The 19675-nt window shown below is 36.5% G+C and overlaps 1 protein-coding gene across 2 annotated transcripts in view; it reads left to right on the forward strand.

Moving 5' to 3' along the window:
* Window positions 1-19675, forward strand: part of STK33 (serine/threonine kinase 33) — a 185404-nt gene that overhangs the window by 151925 nt on the left and 13804 nt on the right. The window contains exon 12 of one of the 2 annotated variants that reach the window (XM_055423426.2): window positions 15575-15772. In XM_055423426.2, the coding sequence (XP_055279401.2) occupies window positions 15575-15772 (198 nt within the window). Of the gene's footprint in view, window positions 1-15574; window positions 15795-19675 lie in introns of both variants that reach the window. The other variant, XM_055423427.2, reaches the window with a different exon arrangement.

Here is a 19675-nt window from a genome sequence, read left to right on the forward strand (position 1 = left end):
AAAACTCTTTTCTTCTTAACCACTTGAAGTCTCGCTTCCTGTAATTCATGTCCTCTGTTTGAAATAATCTAAAGAGGACATGTTAGTTCTCTCAGTTCCTTACCGCTTTATAACCAGAGCTTATCTTCCAATACTGGACGAATAGTGACATGCTTTTCAAAGAGCTTTATTGGATAAAAAGTTTCCATGGTTTAGTCTTTATATTGTGCATTTTGAAATACAGTACCTATCTGAAAAGTATTCTGAGAAAAATAATCATTGCTTCCCTATGTGCATTTAAGTGAATGGGTCTTAAACAGATATTGTCATCCTGATTTCAAAAGTCCAAGGTCAGATGCAAGGAAAAACAGCCAATAAATGACTTTCCTACAAAGGGAGAGTTTGATGATGACACCAGGAGTACGCCTGTTATCCTCTTTATCCTTTTTTTCTTTTTGCCCTCTTTGTTCCCAACAGTAGTTCAGGAGTTCATTCCTTGTTAGATAGTTACAGTTGCCCCTTGGTATTCAATCCCCTGGTAACAACTAACACCAAGAATTTGCACATTTAACAAGTTTCCCTGGTACTTTCAATGCCTGCTTATATTTAAGAACCTTGCTATAAACTAATGAAACATTTTTCTTCTATGGCTTGTCAAAAAGCAGTTTCCAGATTTGAGTACTGTTGGTATTATTCAATAATTCCTTCAACAGATTTTTTTTTTTTTTGGTGCCTGCCATGTACCATGCCTTGTGCTAGGTAATGAAATTCAGTTAAAGACATATAGGACCTAGTCTCTGACATGAGGAATTTACAATATAATAAGGGAAACAAGCTATGTATAAGGTATAATGCAAGGAAGAAAATGATAAATGACATAAGAGATTGCCAAATGACCAGAGAGGTACAGAGGCAAGTGAGTGTGAAATCAGGAAGTTTAATTTGACTGGCAGATAAAATGTAAGCATTTTATCTGCCAGTGGGAAATGAGACTTTTAGAAAAGGAAGGAAAATTGTGAGGGCCCTTGAATCCCAGACTAAAGAGTTTTAACTTCCTGCCATAGATAGTAAAGAACAATTGCATGCTCTTTGAAAGAAGGAATTATTATTATAGTGTGTCAGTCTTGCAGAGTGGCTTATTTTAAATGGGACAACAGTCATTTAAATGTCTATGTTGATTTTAACAAGTGTTTTTTTAATTCATAAGGTACTGTATGGGTGCAAAGATGATTAAAAGAGTCTCTCCCTTGAGTAATTCACCACAAATTACAGTGTACTTTGCTTTATAGTCACACTTTACAAAGCTCTTATAATGAAGTGTAGGGTCTAATTTCAGAACACTCTTTCCTATGTTTGAACAGGCCCTTGTTCACTAATTTACAAATTGTTAGTCAGGTTTTAGTTATTAGCTTTTGACCTTTAGCCTGTGCACTTTATGTAAAAGAATTGAAATTTTCTGATACCTAACTAATTATTGGGTGTTTTTTTGCTACCGTGGGGACTACCGAGAATGAGATGGCTGGATGGCATCACCGACTCTGTGGACATGAGTTTGAGTGAACTCCGGCAGTTGGTGATGGATAGGGAGGCCTGGCGTGCTGTGATTCATGGGGTCGCAGAGAGTCGGACATGACTGAGCGACTGAACTGAACTGAACTGGATATTTTCATCCTAAATATTTTAAGGCTCTAACCTTTATATTACTATATTTAGTTACTCTTAAATTATGAATTATCTTATGTATATGAATATGATTTTGAAGCCCTCTTTAATGAAGTTTTTTTTAAAATTATGTTAAAAAGAAGCTCATGAACCAGGAATCATGGGCATTTACTCAATATTCAATTATTGGTACATAATAATTCAAACAAATATTTATTGAATAACTACTGTGTACTGTGGAGGACACAAGGATGAGTCTGGCATAGTCCTTTCCTACAGGTTGCCCACACCCTAGTGGAGGGATTAAAGAAAAACACAGGCAGAGAATGCGTATTTGATATGTGTGTGTGCAAAAGTCCTCCTGTAATACAGGAGACCCTGGTTCAATCCCTGGGTCGTGAAGATCTCCTGGAGAAGGAAATGGCAACCCACTCCAGTATTCTTGCCTGGGAAACTTCATGGATAGAGAAGCCTAGTGGGCTACAGTCTATGGGGGTCACAAAGAGTCGGACATGACTGAGCAAGTTTCACCTCACTTAATATACATATATATATTTTTAAAAAGCATATAAAAATGTACTGTATATATTATATGTGTTATGTAATAAAATATACACTATAAAATATATAAATGTTCTCTAAATATTATTATATACTTATATTATATGTTTATTATATACTATAATATATAAAACATGTATTCATATAAAGTAAGTAGTGTAGTAATAGTACTATTAGGTTTTTAAGAAGAGAGCTATTATTCCTTTTAGTGGATTATAAAAACTACTTAAGTGAGAAACTTGTATGCAGGACAAGAAGCAATGGATGTGGAAATGGATGTGGAATTATCCATTAGAAATGGATTAGAAATGGATGTGGAACAACAGACTGGTTCAAAATTGGGAAAGGAGTACATTAAGGCTGTAAATTGTCACCCTGCTTATTTAACTTCTGTGCAGAGTACATCACATGAAATGCCAAGCTGGATGAATCACAAACTAGAACCAAGATTGCTGGGGGAAATAGTAACAACCTCAGAAACACAGATGATACCACTTTAACACTTTAATGGCAGAAAGTGAAGAGGAACTAAAGAGCCTCTTGATGAAAGTGAAAGAGGAGAGTGAAAAAGCTGGCTTAAAACTCAACATTCAGAAAACTAAGATTATGGCATCTAGTCCCATCATTTCATGGAAAATAGATGGGAAAACAGTGGAAACAGTGACATACTTTATTTTGTTGGGCTCCAAAATCACTGCAGATGGTGGTGACTGCAACCATGAAATTAAAAGACGCTTGCTCCTTGAAAGAAAAGCTGTGACAAAACTAGACAGCATATTAAAAAGCAAAGACATTCCTTAGCCAACAAAGGTCCATCTAGTCAAAGCTATGGATGTGAGAGTGGGACTATAAAGAAAGCTGAGTGCCAAAGAATTGATGCTTTTGAACTGTGGTGTTGGAGAAGACTATTGAGAGTCCCTTGCACTGCAAGGAGATGAAACCAGTCAATCCTAAAGGAAATCAGTGCTGAATATTCATTGGAAGGACTGGTGCTGAAGCTGAAGCTCCAATCCTTTGGCCTCCTGATGCGAACTGACTCATTTGAAAAGACCCTGATGCTGGGAAAGATAGAAGGCAGGAGGAGAAGGGGACAACAGAGGACAGGATGGTTGGATGGCATCACCAACTCAATGGACATGAGTTTGAGCAAGCTCCAGGAGATTGTGAAGGACAGGGAAGCTTGGCATGCTGCAGTCCATGCGGTTGCAGAGAGTTGGACACAGCTGAGTGACTGAACAGCTGCATCTTTTCTGAGGATTAAACGTAGAGTAACTTTAGAGAGAAACCTCATGATAACAGGATTCAGAGAATAGTGATACCCCTAGGAAGATAAAGGGCTATTTTGAGATGGCACGTATAGTGGGTGAGAGTACAACCAGGGCAGAAAGTAAAAATCGGAAGACAAAGACAGCCCAAGTTCTCCCTTTGCCTCGCTCTTTGCCTTGGGATACTGGTGCTTGTTCTGTCGCGGGGATCAGAAGTAATAAAATCGGAAGCTTTCCTTAGTGAGAAGCTAAGGAAAATGGGTGGGAATTACTGGGTCTAAATCAATGACTTACCTGTTGGCCTCCACCTGCGAGGATAGGTAGATTATAGTTTTAGAAGTGCCTCCTCCTAAGGTGACTTCTCCTTGGAAGAGAAGGTTGATTATGAAATCCTGAACTGAGGAGTTGCTTGGTGGGGGCAGATTTTTGGTGCCTAGCTTTTGAGTTCCTGGGGCTGAAGATCTGGTTCTGGTCTGTTTTCCTGAAGAGCTAGTACTCCCCAAGGAGTGTGAGCTTACAGGCCACGTTTCACACACCGTTAAGAGAGTTTAGAATAGACAGACCCAGACTTTAGAAGTCAACAAAGTGAACATGCTAAAAGAGAGAAGTGAAGATGTTAATAATATGAAGCAAGAAATGAAATGGTAAAACAGAACCAAGTGGAACCATTTAGGTATAATAGTTGACAGAGATGGAGTTATATAGGATAAGTAGTGAAGTGGGTGCAAATGAAGAGTGAATTAAAAAAACTAGATGATCAGATTATGTAACTTTAATAGAACTTTATAGAAGGGAACAGATGAAGATAAACATACTGAAAAGCAAAAATGAAGCTGTGTGGAGTTGAAAGTAAAAGTTACAAGATTCATGTAATAGTAATCTCAGGCAAAAAAGTGAAAATGGGGAGAAGGAAATCTTTTAAAAATAATAGAGATAATTCATCAGAATTAAAGAAAAAAGACTTCAGCTTTAAATAATGATAGACTACCAGATAGGAGAGAGAAGGAAAAACTGACAAAATAGACATAATAAGATTTAAGAGCATCAAAAACAGAAAATTCTCAACCTTGACATCTTTTTAGCAGCATTATTGGATGCATGTGTAAATGGAGTAATGATTCTAAATGTATTAAAGGAAAAACATTTAAACTTAGAATTTTATATCCATTGACATTGTCATTCAAGTGAAAGGCAATGATAAAAAGTATTGTTAAGTATACAAAGCTTCAGGTTTGCCACATAAGTCATAGATTTAAAACACTTGTAGAAATAGTTAATAGGTCAGAGAAATTCAGTAGATACTGTAAGAGCTGTGTGTACCAAGAGTATTTAAGTACCTTGGTAAAGTCTGTTGGTGTCCAAAGAAGAAAAGAGAGAAAGACCAAAGAAGAGGACACAGTATATTCATAATAACCCAGATTTAAAATGTGAGATAATATACACATGATAAGCACTGACAAAGGAGAGAGAACATTGGTACATGAGAGGGGGCTAAACTGGAAGATGTAGACAACAGATTTTCAAAGCCGTAAAGGATTAAAAAAAAAAAACGTACAGAGTGGGACAAGTTGTAATAAACTTGAATAGTATAAACAATTTCAAATAAGTTAATGGGTGTTAAAAGACATAATGTCAGGTTGAATTTTTAAATTTCTAGCTAAGTGCTATTTACAGGAAGCCCATTTGAAGCATAAGGGCACAGAAATATTGAAAGAAAGAGTGGAAAATAACACACTAGGCAAACAATGACAAAAAAGCCTGAGTAACTGAATTAATATCAATTAAATATACCTTACGAAGAATCGATGCTTTTGAACTGTGGTGTTGGAGAAGACTCTTGAGAGTCCCTTATACTGCAAGGAGATCCAACCAGTCCATTCTGGAGGAGATCAATCCTGGATGTTCATTGGAGGGACTGATGCTAAAGCTGAAACTGCAATACTTTGGCCACCTCATGCGACGAGTTGACTCACTGGAAAAGACTCTGATGCTGGGAAAGGTTGGGGGCGGGAGGAGAAGGGGACGACGGAGAATGAGATGGCTGGATGGCATCACGGACTCTGTGGACATGAGTTTGAGTGAACTCCGGGAGTTGGTGATGGACAGGGAGGCCTGGCGTGCTGTGATTCATGGGGTCGCGGAGAGTCGGACACGACTGAGCGACTGAACTGAACTGAACTGAACTGAAATATACCTTGCTACAATCAAATCATCATCATTAGAAATAATGAAGATTACTGTATAATGATAACAGTTCAATCCAAACAAAATGTATAAGTTTAAACACATGCAACTAATAAGGTAATCTCAAAAATATATATCAAAAATTGACAAAATTCTATGGAGAAATTGGCAAATTCACCACCATAGTGGGAGATTTTAATGCACTTCTCTCAATTACTAATATGTGAAGCATATGAAAACAGAAGTAAGGATATTTAACAATACAATTAACAAGCTTATTTTGGTGGACACATACAATTCTGCATCTAACAATTAGTGAATATACATTTTTCTTAACCACACATGGAAGGAACATTTACCAGAATTAATCTAACCAGGAAGGAAGCAAGCCTTAATAAATTTCACAGATTATGTTCTCTAATAATACACAATTAAATTGAAAGTTAATCAAAATGAGATTAAATACTGCATATATTTGGAAATTAAATCACTTGCTTCTAGATAAGTCATGGGTTAAAAAAATAGATCCTAATGAGAAAAACTTTTTAATTTCTAGAATTGAATGGTAATGAAAATACAACATATCAATACCTGTGGATACAGTAAAAATGTGTTTCAGCAGAAATTTATTAATATCACCTAATGTCTAGTCAAGGCAATGGTTTTTCCAGTGGTCATGTATGGATGTGAGAGTTGGACTGTGAAGAAAGCTGATCACCGAAGAATTGATGCTTTTGAACTGTGGTGCTGGAGAAGACTCTTGAGAGTCCCTTGGACTGCAAGGAGATCCAACCAGTCCATTCTGAAGGAGATCAATCCTGGGTGTTCATTGGAAGGACTGATGCTAAAGCTGAAACTCCAGTACTTTGGCCACCTCATGCGATGAGTTGACTCACTGGAAAAGACTCTGATGCTAGGAAAGGTTGGGGGCGGGAGGAGACGGGGATGACAGAGAATGAGATGGCTGGATGGCATCACCGACTCGATGGACATGAGTTTGAGTGAACTCCAGGAGTTGGTGATGGACAGGGAGGACTGGCGTGCTGTGATTCATGGGGTCGCAGATAGTCAAACACGACTGAGCGACTGAACTGAATGTATGTACATTGGGAAGAAGAAAGGCTAAAGGGAACTACATATCCAACTTAAAATTTTGGGGAAATATCCCAACAGAATATACGCAAATAGTAGGAAAAATAAACCTAAGGATGAAAATAAATAGAAAGCAAAAGTAGAAAAGAGAAGATCAGTAAGACCAACATTTGATTCTTTGAAAAGACCAACAAATAGATAAACTTTTGGCAAAAATAAGAAATAAAAAGAAGACAAAAATAATATTTCACAGGAAAAAAGGAATACAGCTGCAGATAAGGCAAAAATTAAAAGGATAAAGATTAAAAAGATACAGGAATAGCACCACCAACTGTTTCCTAATAAATCTAAAAAGTTAGGCAGCATATTAATTATGTATATTCTAGTATAAGAAAATTAGACCAGTAAAAAGCAAACCTATGAAAAAGAACCATTTTGTTTATTTATATAGATCCAAAAACTTAAACAAAATATTAGGAAGTTGGATTCAACTGTGCTTATAAATAGGTCATAATCATGTTGGATTTTCCCTAAAATACAATGATGGTTTAATTTCAGAAAAAAATCTATATAAATTCCTACATTAATATATTAAAGGAGAAAAGATATCATCATTTCAAAGAAAATACTTGTAGTAAGACCCAACATACAGTCCTAATTTACTTAGGAATGAAAGAAAGCGTCCTTAACCTGATAAAAGATTACAGCAAATATAATTTTAAATGGGAAATGTGAGAAGCATTTTCTTTAAATAAAAAGCTAGTCAGGAAATCAGCTTCTAGTAGTTTTTTCAATGTTGTTGATCTTTGTCTAAGACAAGGAAAATGAAGTCATGAGAATCGGAAAGCAGAAATAAAACTTTTATTATTTGCAGTAATATACAAATGACTAGACAAACTCTTATAGTAATAAGACAGCTGAGAAAGATGGCTGGATTTAAGGATGGTTCAGTTCAGTTCAGTCGCTCAGTCGTGTCCGACTCTTTGCAACCCCATGAATCACAGCACGCCAGGCCTCCCTGTCCATCACCAACTCCCGGAGTTCACTCAAACTCATGTCCATCGAGTCGGTGATGCCATCCAGCCATCTCATTCTCTGTCGTCCCCGTACATCAATAAGAGTGTCAAATCGATACAGTGTACACCTTAAACTTACACAGTGTTATATACCAACTTTGTGTGTGTGCTCATTCAGTGATGTCCAACTCTGTGACCCATGGGCTGTAGCCCACCAGGCTCCTTTGTCCATGGAATCCTGCAGGCAAGAATACTGGAGCAGGTTGCCGTTTCCTACTCCAGGGAATCTTCCTGACCCAGGGATCAAACCCACATCTCTTGCGCCTCCTGCATTGGCATGAGGATTCTTTACCACTGTGCCACCTGGAAGCCTTGTATACCAATTATACCTCAGTAAAACTGGGGAAAAGAAGATTGATATGCAAAGTCAATTGCACTTCTTTTCACTAGCAGCCAACAATATAAAATGCAAAAAAAAAAAAATGAAGACATGTAAAACTGTATTCACAAATTTATAATTTCTAGAAATGCAGCATTAGATTTGTAAGACCTCTTGGAGGAAAGTTATGAAATTTTGTGGGAAAACATTGAAGAAAAACTCAAGTGTAAATATATACCATAATTTAGGTCAGGAGACTAAATATCATAAAAATTTATTTCCTCATATTGATGTACATACACTGATTAGAAGTTGACTTTTGTCTACCATGTGAGATAGGAACCCAATTTCTTTTTCTTCATAGGGACAGCCATTTATTTGAACTCCAGTTATTGAATAATCTCTCCTTTTTTCCACTGATGCATCATACTACCACTGTCATAAATGTTCCAAACATGTATGGATATGTTTCCACACTTTCTATTTTATTCTACTGGTCAGTTTGCTTACTACTATATCATTATCACACTGTGCTAACTAAATAGTCTTAATTTCTGTTACAGCAAAATACTCAAAAAAGCTTTGGCTATTTTTGACCCTTTATACTTCACCATAAATTTTAGGATTGCGAAAAGAGGAATTTTGATTGCATTTGCATTGTATATGTATATCATAGTTTTGTTAAGATATAATTTACTTACTGTGAAATACACAGATTTTAAGAGTTTAGCTGATGAATTTTTATGTATGTATACCTTTGTGTAACCACTGCCCGGAACAAAATACAGAACATTTCCACCCCCACCAGAAAGTTCTTTTGTTCCTTTTTCCTAAGTTCACTTTGTGCCACTCACCAGCAATGGTGTGAGAGTTCTAGTTTTGCTCCCCATCTTCTCCAATGCTTGGTATTGTTAGTGTTTTTAATTTAGATACTTTGGTAGATATATAATGGTATCTCATTGTGGTTTTAATCTGTGTTTCCCAAATGACAAATGAAATTAGTCATGTTTCATGTTTATGCTAATTTATTTATGTTAATTGGCCTTTTGAATATCTTTTTTTATGAAATGTCTGTTCAAGTCTTTCTCCCATTTTCTATTTCTTTTTTAAATGTATTGATTTATAGAAGTTGGTTACATATTTTAGATGGAAGCCTTCGTCACATACACACACAAATAAATATATGTACAGTAACAAGCATTATAAGAAGGTGACTTAAGAAATGAACATGAAAAGAATTATTGCATATCCTTGCTCAAGCAGGTGTCTTATGAAAAAGAAGAGATCATTAGAAATTGAGCGTCTTGAAACTGATTCCCTGCAAACTATCCCTGCCCCCACAGACCATATGAAGTCTTCTTATACAGGCAGGTACACACTACATACTCCAGTCCGAAGAATGTTAGTTTGGAATATATTGAATCTGTTTTCATTTTTCTAGCTTTATTGAGATATAATTGACATATAATATTATATAAATTTAAGATGTACAACAATGATTTTATATATATATTATGAAATGATAATCACAATAAGTTCAGTTAATACATCCATCACCTCACATAGATTAATGTTTTTACTGTGATAGAAACTTTAAAGATCTATCCTCTTAGCAGCTTTCAAGTATACATTACAGTATTGAAGGCTCAGCAGCACCTCTAGCTAGAAACTCTTGGCAGACAATTAGAAATGCACTTTTGGTATAAGGGTAAATTACTCAATTTCTCTTAAAGAACAGGAGTATCAACACCAACCTTGTCTATTTTCATTATTTGTTCTACTTGTGAAAACAAAATCACTGAGGTGACTGTTAGGAAAAACTTGCTTACTTTAGTGATCCGTTATTACTTTTCTCCACTGCTGCCTTGGACTCACTGAGACCCATTAGGGCATGTTTAGTGATTTTATTGGGTGCCATCAGTCCTATGACTTACATTATTTCTTTTCCTATATAATTTATATTAATTATTAGTCATATAATAGTTGCCATTACCCTTGGTAAATGATTTAAATGGTAAACAAAGCAGGAAAAGTAACTTCCTTCCTCTATTCCCTCATTCCCTCTTATTAAAGATAACCATTGTTAAATCTCTTATGTGTTCTTTTAAATACATTCTGTATATTTTTTTGTATCCACTTTTCACAAATGGATTTATATTACACAAACTTTTCTTTTTCATCGAATGTAATTTGGGACGATTTCCTTATTTTTTAAAAGCAGCATTGTATCCAAAACCATGGATACACTATTATTTTTCCCTTCTGAATATGAAATATTTAAACTGTTTCAGGTCTTTTCTATTACAAACAACGGTGCAACAAATGTTCTTGTAAATATATGTCTGTATACTGTGTCAGCATGTAGGATAAATTCTTAAAAGTTGAACTACTGGTCTGTGAGAGTGTGCTTTACACATTTTGATGGTACTGACTGACTAATCCTCCCATAAAAAGCAAGTAAATGAGAAACCTGTTTCCCCACACCCTCACCAAGAGAATCATCAAACTTAAATTTATGTCCATCTATTAGGTATAAATTGGTAACTCATTGTTTTGATTTGGATTTTATTAATTTTGTAAAGTTGAGCATCCTTTTATGTGCTTTTTAATTAAGTGACTATTCCATTTTCCTGGTGGTAAAGAATCTGCCTGAAATGTGGGAGGACCTGGGCTCAGTGCTTGGGTCGGGAAGATCTCCTGGAGAAGGGAATGACAATCTACTCTAGTATTCTTGCCTGGAGAATCCCATGGACAGAGAAGCCTTGCAGTTTACAGTGCATAGGGTTGCAGTGAGTCATACACAACTGAGCAACTAAGTAGCTGCAGCAGCCTTCCATTTTCCTATTGAAAAAATTTTATCCCTCAGAACATTACAAAGTGTTCTAGCTATTTATGAAAAGTAGAAAATAAAGACTATGAAGTCCCAGAATGTTTCCTTTTAGCTTAGCTTATTTTATGTTTTATACCATCTGATCCCAACTCATACATATCATTCATTCATTTAAAAATACGTATTAAGTATTTATTATTTACAAAATACCGATAGGCTCTATCCTTGAAAAGGAGGATGTGTGCTTGGGTCTATATTTGTAGGACCTGCTTACAAGTCCAAATATTGGTATTTGACCAAACTTCTCCCCTATGAGTGTTCAGCTTTCTAGCTTTTCAAAATAAAATAATCTCAAGCTGTTAGTTAAACAAGTAGAAATTTGTTAACCAAAAGGTTGGTTTTCTACTTATGATAGCCTCAGATTATCAGCCTATTACTGCTGCATTCTTGCCATTCACTGTTTCATGGTTGATGAGTTTGGGGTGTGACTCCCTGAACACAGCCAATAAAGGGAGTTCAGAAGTTACTGTTCTGATGGTGAGGTATCTCTACAATCTGCAGTGTCTACCCTAACATTATCCCAATTTTTATTTGGTTGATTCATGTATAATTTCTCTTGAGCCTAGAAGGCTCATGACACGCAGCCCTGGGCCACTTATTCATCTGATCAGTGCAAGTATTTGAAGCAGTTTCTCCTTCAACTGCTAGCAAGCAGGAAATAGGGAGCCTAGTAAGTTATTGGATGGACTTTAGACAAGAGGGAAAGTGTGGAGTCCATACCACTGTTTGTGCCCTGTTTGCTATCACAAGCAAATATAGGAAGCAAATAGTTAAAATTTCATAAATAGTAGAGTGTTTTTGAGGGGATAATGTTCCTGTTCTGGATCTTCTGCTCTTCTCCCCAGTCTCTTTGAAATAAGAAATAGGATCATTTCTTTGAATACAAAGGTACTCGACTTTAGACTTGTAGTGTGTCAGTCACCAAGCTCTTGGGTATGTGTGTATGTGTGTATATATGTATGTAAACCAAGCGTTTGAAAGATTGCTAGAAATGCAGGTTCAAGATAGTACAGGTAGTTCTTGCTTTGCACAATAGTGCAGAACCATAAAAATAGTGTATATTGCAGCTGTGAAAAATAATTTTAAGAATCAATGGGAAAAATTATGATCCATGCCCTTAAAATTTTTTGTTAAATATTAAAAAACTCCCTAACTGTTAGTTATAAATAAATATAGGGAATGAGACAAAAGTAAAGCTAATTTTTTTTTGCACTGTAATTTAAAGCATTAGAAATATTGAGAATTAAAATATCTTATTTTTTGGTGAAAAACTTACCAAGATTAGTTTAAAGAATGCTTGCCTTCTTATAATACAGAGGGAAATATCTTTTTTATGCCTTGGCAAATTGTCATAGTGTTTGACAAGCTTGGATTAACTTGTAACATGGTATCCTTTGTCTTTCCAGTGTCACAAAATGTCTCTGAAAATTCTTTAACTTTCTTTTTGTGGGCACCATACTCTCTGCAGTGTCTTCATCCTCCCTCATCTGTGCTGCTCAGTTTGCCTCACTGAGTTCCTTTGGTTGCACATCTGGGTTCTTTCCGTGACAGTGTCAGCACTCTCATGGTCAGCTATTTCTTCTATTACTCCATTGACATGTGATTCAGATTTTACTTCCAGTATTATCACTGTAGTTTCTTTGTTGCAATTTCATCTTTGTTGGCAAATTACCTGGGAGACAAGGAGGCAACACAACTGCACACAGTGCTGTCTGTGTGTGAAGTAAGTAGCAAATGGATGGTGTCCAGTCACCAACAGACATGACTGGTCACTGATGATGCATATCTGTAATTTACACGGTGACTGTGTGTTGAAGAGCTTGCAGTGAAGTTTGAACTTTATGCAATGATAGTTAATGTACCATAGTGACTAAAATTTGAACTGTGTTGCTGGGTGACTGATACTATTTAACTAATTCATAATGACTGAAATTCATGCATATCAGGGCTGTGCAAAGCCAATACTGCCTAAATAAATTGGCTTTCACATGGTACTGATTGCATATGATTTCTGTAGTAATTACAGTTTTGTTGGGTATGCTGACTGTACAGTGAGCTCATTCTGTTGGGCTTTTTGGAGGTGACTCACAGAATGTAAATTTTAATCTTCTACCTACCTATATCAGGACAGGCTACATTATGCTGTGGTAACAAACGACTCTCAGATCTCAGTGTTCTTGCTGCCTTCCTTGGCACACTGGCTTGGAGGATGGGAGCGAGTTCTGTTTCACTTTGTCTTCACTCAGGGACTCAGGCTGAGGGAACTCTGTCTGTGCTTCTGTTGTTACTAATGCAGGTATTGAGAACGTGTAAACCACAGGTTTTCAAAGTTTCTGTCTAGAAGTGATACGCACTATTTCAAATCACGTTTTCACTGGTCAAAACAAGTCATATGGTCATGTCAAAAGAAGTAGAGAGGCAAGATTCTAATATGTGCCTTGATGACAGGAATGTTGGGTAAGCACCATCAATAACTACTGTGGATCCAGAGAGTTAACTTGTGGAGAGTTTATCAGGGAAGGGCAGTTGAGGACTAGGATTACAGACCTAGATGTGTCAGATTATCTCTGCTTTCTAGTGAGAGATTGAAGTTCAAGGCAAAGTTTTGTGTACTGGTATTCTAGGAGCCTGGACACTGTGATTAGTGTCCAAGGTTTCAGTGAAGCCAGGAAGTTATAATAGAGGCCAGATGAATCATTGGGGTAAAGCAGGGCTGTTGACAGAACCCTGGAGATCAGAAATCATTCATATGAGAACTCTGAAACGATCTGCTGTTCTAAACAATTTCAGTTCCTTTTTGGTCTCTGAGTCTTCATCTGTGCTTCATTTAAGTTGCTGACATCTTTGGAAGTTCTGGGATACTTAACAGAGAACTTAAGCCTCGAAAGAAGTGTAGGCTAGGGGTTGGCAGAAGACATGGTAAGGGTATTCTGGGAGTCAGTGGGTAGAGGCTGCAGAAGTGCAACCAAAAGTAGGATGCTGTGAAAGTGGTAAGAATATAGATCTTCTTTAAAAAGGATAACGTTGAAGAACTACAGGGAGTGAATTGCATAATGATCCTCATTTAGTTACTACTATTGCATACTTTGTATCTGTCTGTGTCTTTAACCCTGAATTTATTAAGCTCTGTGAATGGCAACCCATTCCAGTGTTCTTGCCTGGAGAATCCCAGGGATGGGGGAGCCTGGTGGGCTTCTGTCTGTGGGATCACACAGAGTCGGACACGACTGAAGTGACGCAGCAGCAGCAGCAGCGAATCCTCCACAGTGTTCTCAGACGGCTGCCCCTAAAGTACCTGGCTATATACTACTCTGTATCCCTGTTGCTTAATGCTTCAATCCATTCACATGTCAAATTAATCTAGAATCATGCCATAGTTGTGCTCACGCCTAAACTTCCTGTTTTTAATCTAAATGTGATCCAAACTTCTTGTCCAGACTTTCTCTGCTAGTCTGAATTGGGAGCAAAAATTTTTAAGGCAAACCTGGTCTAGCAGGAGCCCTGTGAGACTGCATTCGTGCATTTCCTGGCATTAGATGGAATATTTTATTTGAGAAAAATATAGCTAATATTAAGTGGTTAATTTTGGTATGAGCTGTTCATATCTGGAATTAAACAGTGCATGCTGCTGCTGCTAAGTCACTTCAGTCGTGTCCGACTCTGTGTGACCCCATAGACGGAAGCCCACCAGGCTCCCCCGTCCCTGGGATTCTCCAGGCAAGAACACTGGAGTGGGTTGCCATTTCCTTCTCCAAAACAGTGCATAGAATACATTATAATCAAAAAATCACATTATATCTAAAACTTCCAGTCAGCTAAGAGCTTTCAAGTCAAGCATCTTTATTCTTGGATATAATATCAGACTAATCAGCTGAACTTAGATTTTTTACATAGACATTCTGATGTTGTATAGACTTACCCATAGGGCTTCCCTGGTAACTCAGAGGGTAAAGAATCTGCCTGCAATACAGGAGACCCAGGTTCAGTCCCTGGGTAGGGAAGATCCCCTAGAGAAGGAAATGGCAACCCATTCCAGTATTCTAGCCTGTAGAGTTCCACAGTCAGAGGAGTCTGGTGGGCTACAGTCTATGGGGTCACAGAGTTGGACATCACCAAGCGACTAACACACATGTACATACACACAGGCTTACTCTTAGTGTTGGACCCAGTAGACTTTGGACAACTTCTTTCATTCTTTCAGTTTCTCTATTAATTTTCTAAGAACAGAGCTGTAAGGGGGTCTTTGGATTCCAGGGACTTGCCCTATCTAGTGTTCTTTTGTACAAGCATGCTGTATTATTCTTTTAAAACTGAATATTCTCCCACCCCTAAATTTTGGTATATTGTAAAAGTATTAGTGAAGAGGTCTGAGATATGTCAGTTCAAGGAGTATTCTCAAAAGGGCATCAGAAGTTTTGCTGTTTATTCAACATTATAATTTTTCTGTGTGACTTAGTGAATTTGTGAGATTTTATTACTAAAATATGTAAGAGTTTTCAATTTTTTAAACTGTTTATAACACTAAAAATTCATCATTTAATATTAGGGCAATACACTTTCTTCAGCGAGACCAACCAATGTGTTAGAAATGATGAAAGAATGGAAAAATAACCCAGAAAGTGATGAGGAAAGCACAACAGACCAAAGAGACAGCAGGTCTGGGCAAGAGGAGTTGAAAGCTTACCACCCCAGCCAAAATGTCCCTGATGTCAGTAACTCTTCAGATGAAGAGGAAGAAAAACAGGTAGGAAGAACCAACAAAACAGGTAGGAAAAACAATTGTTTCATTTCTCCAAACTGTCAAATACCTTCACAACTCTTGGAACATTTTTGCAACTCTTTTTTGTTATTGGATTGTAATGGTTTATAACAAAAGAGACCTGCGTGATAAAGAAAGTAAAGCTTGAAACTAGCATGATTTAGTGATGTGGCCTAGATGCTTATTTTAAGATCTGTGATTATATAAGGGAGGGGTCTGCAAACTTTTCCTATCACAAATAGTGAATATTTTAGGCTTTGTAGGCCCTAATAGTCTCTGTCACAACTTCTCAACGCTGATGTTATAGCATGAACACAGGCATAGACAACAAATGAATGTTCCAGAGAAACTTTACAGAGACAGGTGGTATGCCAGATTTGGCTAATGGGTCACAATAAAAAAAATGTATGTATTTTACCAGGTTATACAATTTGGAATGGGTTTATGTATTACTTCAAAAATTACTATTACAGTAGTTAGTCATTTCCAATTTTATGATACCTAAAATTGTTTGTATAGGCTTATTATTTTACTTTATTAGATATAGTTTTATTCTTTTTGGTGAATAAAATTTAGTAACATTTGGTTCATTCTAGATTGCATTCTACCAACTCAATATCCTGACAATTTACCCAGATCCTCTTTTATTTTGTTTCTGTGTTTGAGGAAAAAATTTCTGTATGTTTGTTCTCATTCTTGTCTTGAAGTCTAATCAGCATATTTGAGCTCTTCTTTAATGATGGAACATCTTGCCATTGGGGGCCAGATTTACCTTCGGGCACCCCAGACTTCTTATGAGGAGTTGCTGCTTTTAAGTTCTCTGAGACCTAGAGATGGGCAGAGGGACTGGAGGCTAAATCCTGACCCATAGTCAGGAAGGTACAGCATGGCTGCCTGTACCTGCCCTGCCACAGATTCTGTCAGAAACTTGAGGAAAGAGACCCAGTAGAGTGATCTGGTTGATTTTTATTTAGTCATTGGGAATTTCTTGATCTAGTTGATAGCAAATGTCTAGATAATAGGCTTAACATTTAATTATTTAGACATTTTGAAATAGCCATATTTTTATGTAATGTAAACATAAGGTTATTGAATCCCTTTCACCCTCTCCAGTCTGTCAACAACTCCTGCAGTGCTTAGCAGCTGTGTGTATTTGGTATTCTTGTCAAAAATAATATCCTAAAAACCCATGTTTGCATTTCCTCATTGAACATAGCTTGAAAAATTTCTTGTTAGCTGACTTGGAATTTTATACACACGTACATGTGTGCACACACATACATAAACATACACATATATACCTACACACATACACTCACACACTCTCATACACATACATCACGTATTACATACATGCATGAACAGTAATATACTCACACATGGTAGTGATGTTTTAGTTGCTAAGTCATGTCTGACTCTTCTGACCCCATGGAACCACCAGGCTCCTTTGTCCATGGGATACCCCAACCAAGATTACTGGAGTGGGTTGCCATTTCCTTCTCCAGAGGATCTTCCTGACCCAGGGATTAAACCCAGGTCTCTTGCAGGCAGTCTCCTGTATTGCAGACGGAGACTTTACCAACTGAGCCACCAGGGAAGCTTGTATATGTGTATATACTACCTATATGTGTATATACAAGTATATATATATGTATATACTCACATATATACAAACACAAATCCATGCATACACACATTATCTTTGTAGTCTTGGGTTATATCTATGTTTGCTGAATCTGAACATGCTTGGTCGTCTTCCATCTCCGTTTTCATTGCTCTGTCACGTCTCTGCTCTCCTCCTACGCTCTCTTTGAATCAGAGTAGAGGGATAACACTTGCCGTGATGTTCTCAATGTGGCGTTCTCAGCTACTTCCAATTAGGGAATAGAAGGATTGGAATTTGAGGTGCTTATGGATGCTAGAACTAGACTGAGTGGGTTGAAAATTTAAGAATATACATTTCTACTTATCAACAAGAACTTTTCCACAATCAGAGTTCACCTGCAGTAGCACAGGCGAGACTGTGGATAGTAAACCTTACCTTTCAGCCATTGGAAGCATTCATGCAGACTCTGGAAAACTACTTGTTATAAATGCTGTGCCAGGAATTTCTACATAATGGGTAGGAGCTTGCCCTGGATGTCCTTTAAGGACTTTCCTGTGCTTAGGTTTTGGCTCTGACATCTTGGGAGGAATACCTTACCTTATTTGGGAGTTTTTCTGAAGAATGTTACTCCTTAAAAGAAAGTCTTCTCTTGTATATTAAGTTTTTTCATGGATTTTTATGAATAAATATGCACTTTGTTAATTACATTGAAGTTGAGTTTAAGAAATTACTTCTTTTTTTCCCCAAATCTTCATTAACAGTGAATAGTAGAGTATAAGATTTAAAGTGATAACTGAAAATAGGATTGGCCGTTTAGTCTTGAGTCCACTCAGGATTCATATAGTAATTAATATCGTTCAGAGTGAAACTTTAATTTTATTAAAAATCATTCTAATAATATTGAAATATTTCCCATGGAAAAAATTCATTTGTTAAAATTAGATTATATGGATAATTTGATATGATAAATATTTATACTTACTATAAAGAGACATATATGATTCTTTTTCCATTAAAATATTTGAAATTTGGCTTTACTGTAAATGCAGATTGCCACAGATCCTGCTTTCCATTGTATCACTGTTCTCTCTTCTGGAGAATCTGATAAATCCATTTAGAGCTCCTGATTTTGTAATTCTCACAAATGAGAGTAATCACACTTTTTAGATAAGTGGCAAAGTACTTGGAAAACTGGCAGAAAAAGTGAGGAATTATTTAAAAACAAAAACAAAACACTTGAACTAAGCACCTTCCTCTTTCTCTGGGTAACTCTTCCTTAGTTCCAAATGCCCTGGGCATTATGGAAAAATACAGTGTGTATCTCCTCATTATGTTTGGATGAAGATATTATACTTCACCATTTCAAACTTATTTTCAAATAGTTGGCATTTGGCAACGTCCATTTTTTAATTTTCATTTTCAACCTTTAGTTTGTTTTTGGTAGGTGTATTTTTTTGAAGATAGAAATGTTCTCTCTTATATATCTTGTATTTTACAGCCTGAGTACATCTAGAAAGTGTTTTGTGTTATTGGGAAACCTCTAAATTCCCCACAATGGGTTCTTAATCTACTCTATCAGGCAGACCCAAGAGTTTAACTCCTATAGCAGCATTGACTCATCTTCAAATGAGACACTTGGCGGACTATTGCTTATTGCAGGAACATGCCTTTTCACATTCAATCCTTAGTGATTTCTGATAAGCAGTACACTACTTTCATTGTTCATTAAACTCAAAAAACAATCAAAGAGAAATGAAGGTCTGTAATTAAAATGCACAGCCCCATAACCATAGAGGGAGGGACTAGCAACTCTGCATGTAACAAAAGTATATTTGCATTATAAAATTCTTGCTTAATAAAGAAGAAACTTCTTAGTTGTTAATTTGTTTATTGAACACAGTCTTGAATATACTTAGTTAGTGAAAATGGAAAGTTTTTGTGATCATTTTTCTTGACTGAAAACATGGACTTTACAGAATCAAGGAAATGGTACGTGTATCAGATTTTTTTTTTATCCAGTCCAGAAAATAGAAAGGCAAGGTGTCTTAGCAACTTTGAAAGGTTGTTTTGAGCAGTGCAATGTATTCATTTGCAGTTCTTCAAAGACAGAGAATATTTGAATTTAAATAAGATTGAAATTAAACAGTTGAACTTTGTGGCATATTGACCTGTTGCTGTGAGGAAAAAGTCAAGTTTTCTTAGTATTTTAGTAGTATAGGATAAAAATTTCTGTTCTTACAAATTATATCTTAGTTCCCTAAACCCCTGTGAATCATGTGCAA

Source organism: Moschus berezovskii, chromosome 14 (assembly GCF_049115385.1).
Source record: "Moschus berezovskii isolate FMDL1 chromosome 14, NW_MosBer_1.0, whole genome shotgun sequence".
Classification (NCBI taxonomy): Eukaryota; Metazoa; Chordata; class Mammalia; order Artiodactyla; family Moschidae; genus Moschus; species Moschus berezovskii.